The sequence below is a fragment of the Austrofundulus limnaeus genome, unplaced genomic scaffold (genome assembly GCF_001266775.1).
Source record: "Austrofundulus limnaeus strain Quisiro unplaced genomic scaffold, Austrofundulus_limnaeus-1.0 Scaffold64, whole genome shotgun sequence".
NCBI classification, from domain to species: Eukaryota; Metazoa; Chordata; class Actinopteri; order Cyprinodontiformes; family Rivulidae; genus Austrofundulus; species Austrofundulus limnaeus.
In genome coordinates this window covers 1,722,777-1,726,844 of record NW_013952466.1, presented here as the reverse complement: position 1 = coordinate 1,726,844, position 4,068 = coordinate 1,722,777, and the positions used below count along the sequence as shown (strand labels likewise).

Genomic DNA, 4,068 nt, shown 5'->3' with positions numbered 1-4,068 from the left:
TTTTTTATTTTCTTTAAATCAGTTTTATTTTTTCAACTCCTACTTTCTTATACATTTTTAGATAAATATTTTATAATAGAGCAAATGCTCAGATAATAAACAACCCAAACTTTTTTTTRAATCAGACTCCCAAAAGCGTGCCAAGCCATCTGCTGTGCTCATTATCTTTCAGCCATGACGACATTGGCAGAATAACACTTGAACCAGTAAATCGCCCATTAAAATCTTGCCCTGTGATCTGTTTTAATGTAGGTACTACTTTAAAGTGCAGGCCAAGAATGTGTTCGGTTTGGGACCATTCAGTGAAACACTCACCTATGTAACTGAGTCAGGTATGGATACAGATGTTTACGTTGAAAAAACATTTTAATTAGAATTAAAATCTCTGTATTTCCATCATTTATGCACACTGTATTATGTATTATTTTGCTATTTAATTCCCGTGACCAAGTAAATGTTTAAAGTTTGCAGTATTGTCCTTTTAGTTTTTAAAAAACGGTCATTTTTCTTCTTTCAGATGATCCATTTCTGATTGAAAGGCCACCTGGTAAGTCTGTTCACATTCCTCATTTAAGGTCACCAAGCAACACTATACATCACATTAAAGCTGCACTAAAGTTTTAAAGAGGAAGCTATCATTCTTAAAACAAAAACAGTTTTGGAGCAAACTTAAGATGGACTGTCATTGTTTTTCCTTTGTTTTTTGTTAAATTGTACGAGCAGAACATTCAACCTACACAAAAACTTAGATAAACTTCAAATATTTAAACATTCGGACAATCTTTGTAATGTTTTGTTATGAAAAAAAWGACTAGCAAGGTTTTAGCTTATTTAAAAAAATGTTATTGCGAAATACTTTGTTTTTGTACAAACAATATGTGCATTTGTGCAACAACAAAGAAAGCCAGTAAGACTTGGGGTCCTTCCAATTGKGATGACGTATTAGGGACAGACAATGAAAAAAAGACGTTTTTAAATACAAAATTGTAATAATACAAGAATAAAGTCAGAATTTTTCGAGAATAAAGTCAGAATATTAGAACTGCTACACACAAAAAAAATCTGTGTTAAAATAAGGAATATTGATCTCTTTAGTATCAGTGTTATTTAACTATGGATTTAAGACACATGGCATTGCATTTAAAGGCTGCATTGACTGATTTTGTTGTCACATAATGTGGATGGAAGCATATTATGCTAACAATGACCCAAGAGTAATCAGACTATAAACACAGTGACACATATTGGAAGCCGTCCTCAGCATGCGCGAACCTACCCAGGAATGGAAAATGGATGTGTCGAGTAATATTGACTTTATTCTTGTAATATTTTAAAGAATCTTGTAGTCTGGCCCTATTACCCCTTAACTCATAATGTTTTAATAATTTATTTTTATGCTTACGAGACTATTGCACAACCAGTGGCTGCTACATCTTTATAGAGAAAGTTTTCTTTACTCAAAAGTAGTTGCTAGCCTCTCCAATGCTAACACCAGTTTATCCATGCTAGTCGCTAGCCTCTCCAATGCAAACGCCAGCTTATCCATGCTAGTCGCTAGCCTATCCAATGCTAACGCCAGCTTATCCATGCTAGTCGCTAGCCTCTCCAATGCAAACGCCAGAATATCCATGCTAGTTTCTAGCCTTTCCAATGCTAACGCCAGCTTATCCATGCTAGTCGCTAGCCTCTCCAGTGCTAACGCCAGCTTACCCATGCTATAGCCTCTCCAATACTAACGCCAGCTTATCCATGCTAGTCGCTAGCCTCTCCAATACTAACGCTAGTTTATCCATGCTAGTTGCTACCTCTCCAATGCTAACGCCAGCTTATCCATGCTAGTCGATAGCCTCTCCAGTGTTAACGCCAGCTTATCCATGCTAGTCGCTAGCCTCTCCAGTGTTAACGCCAGCTTATCCATGCTAGTCGCTAACCTCTCCAATGCTAACACCAGCTTATCCATGCTAGTCGCTAACCTCTCCAATGCTAACACCAGCTTATCCATGCTAGTCGCTAACCTCTCCAATGCTAACACCAGCTTATCCAAGCTAGTCGCTAGCCTCTCCAGTGTTAACACAAATGAATAGCCTCCTTCTCATTAGCCAGGACTGGCCTCTCAGTTACCATTGCCAGCCTATCAATAATCAGATCAATAGCTGGCTTAGGAATAGATATACAGTAATAGTCTTAATTTTGGCCCTCATATGGTACCGCGCCATAATAACCATCCTGAAAATCTGAAAATTCCACACTTCTCCTTTTCTTTCCCTGTTTACTCAGGTGGAGAACCRATCTGGATCCCTTTCACCTTCAAGTACAACCCGATCCACAGCAGCTGCAAAGGCAGTCAGTACGTCAAGAGAACATGGTACAGGAAGTTTGTGGGCGTGGTTCTGTGTAATTCTCTACGATATAAGATCTTCATGGGAGACGGACTAAGAGGTGTCATGTCACATCAGAAGAATTAAAGAATTAGACTTTTTTTGGACGTAAACATGGTCARCAATATTCTMCTGCTTCTTCTACAGAACCTTTTTACAGTATAGGAGACACACTTGGACAGGGAGAAGACCATTGTCAGTTTGTGGACTCCTACAGGGATGGAAGAACGGGCCCGGTTGATTACTCATTTAATCTCCCCTCAGCACAAGGTAAAAATATGAGATTACAGCTTGCATTGTAAAYTGCAACTTCATATCTTTTTTTTATTCTTTCTGCCTCCTAATAGTTCTATGGACGGTAAATAAAAGCAGTATAATGTTATAAGAAAGAAATGTACAGGTTTTTCTAATCTTCCMGTCTTTTTATGCCTGTTTTTTCCCAAATAAATTCAATAAAACTACTAATCTAACTGCCTGGTAGCAACTGACTTTAGATCAAATTGTTTTTTTAATTATTCCAAACAACTTGACTAGTCAATTTATGAAAAAAGGCATAATGTTTAAAGACAATTATTTTGATATTTTGTCCAAAAGCGGCCTGAAATTCTAAATATGCGGCAGCAGAAGAGACAAAATTACCAAAGCAACATCATTTCTATCATCATTTCTTTATAATCTTTGTCTTCTTGGTTTTGTTACATATTAAAAAGTGGTCTATGTCATCAAATTTGTGCAGAAGAATTTGTGCAGAATCTTGGTGCACATTCAGTGTTTTGGTATTTTAGATTATGTTTGTTCATTTTGGGGCAGTTAAAGCAGTTTTTAATAGAATTTCAAAACATAGATCTGAATATGCTTGCCTATGTGCTCYCAGAAAGCATTTGTTGGCATCCAATTACTTTTTAAAGAACATTTTAAAGCCAAAAAATGAAAATTATTGTTATCCCAATCCTATTTTTCATCAGCAGTGGATTTTTGCTATGTACTAAATACACTTAAATATTTTTTTTTTTGTGTGTGTGTGTGTGTACTTAAATATTTTTTTTTTTGTGTGTGTTGCAGGATATTATCGTGCCTTCAGACAGGAGCCCGTTACATTTGGGGTTATTGGCCGCCGCACAGCCCATCAGTTCGTAGGCTGGTATGAATGCGGCGTTCCCATCCCTGGGAAGTGGTAACTCCGGGAGAAGACGAGAGTTGCAGCTCTGCATCCTGCTGCTGCTGCTCATTTAAAAACAGACTTTTTGCCTGCAAGCTCAAAAAGACACCACTACAACTTCATTACAGCTTTATTACAACTTCATTACAACTTCATTACAGCTTCATTACAACTTCATTACAACTTCATTACAGCTTTATTACAGAAAAAGAGGACCTAGTACTTTATAAACAGCTAAATGTATATCACTACGTTGCACTTTTTATATAAAGCATTCTGTATATGAGGGGGAAAATAGCTTGTGTGCTTTTACTTAGCTTAACTTTTAAATGTCCTTGTAATATTTTTTTTTCAGAGACTGATAGTGTTATTTATCTCAACAGTAACGGACATAAATTTGGTCAATCCAGTCACACTGGAACAAAGCACAAGCTGCAAAGCAAACTGTACAAATAGGTGATTAAGGTGTGTATAAGTCAGTTGTTGTTTTTTTTATTTCCACTTGTGGTATTTGTATTTCAAAATGTATCA

General features: G+C 36.6%; 1 protein-coding gene across 1 annotated transcript in view; it reads left to right on the top strand.

The window, feature by feature from the left end:
• The window catches only part of LOC106518635 (fibronectin type III domain-containing protein 1), a gene marked incomplete at its 5' end in the record, with an annotated part of 17,087 nt that extends 13,412 nt beyond the window's left edge, over positions 1–3,675 (top strand). The window contains 5 exon segments of the mRNA XM_014009997.1: positions 253–332; positions 518–547; positions 2,278–2,439; positions 2,526–2,648; positions 3,441–3,675. Of these exon segments, the coding sequence (XP_013865451.1) occupies positions 253–332; positions 518–547; positions 2,278–2,439; positions 2,526–2,648; positions 3,441–3,556 (511 nt within the window). The 3' untranslated portion in view covers positions 3,557–3,675.
• Positions 3,676–4,068: the final 393 nt, after the last annotated feature.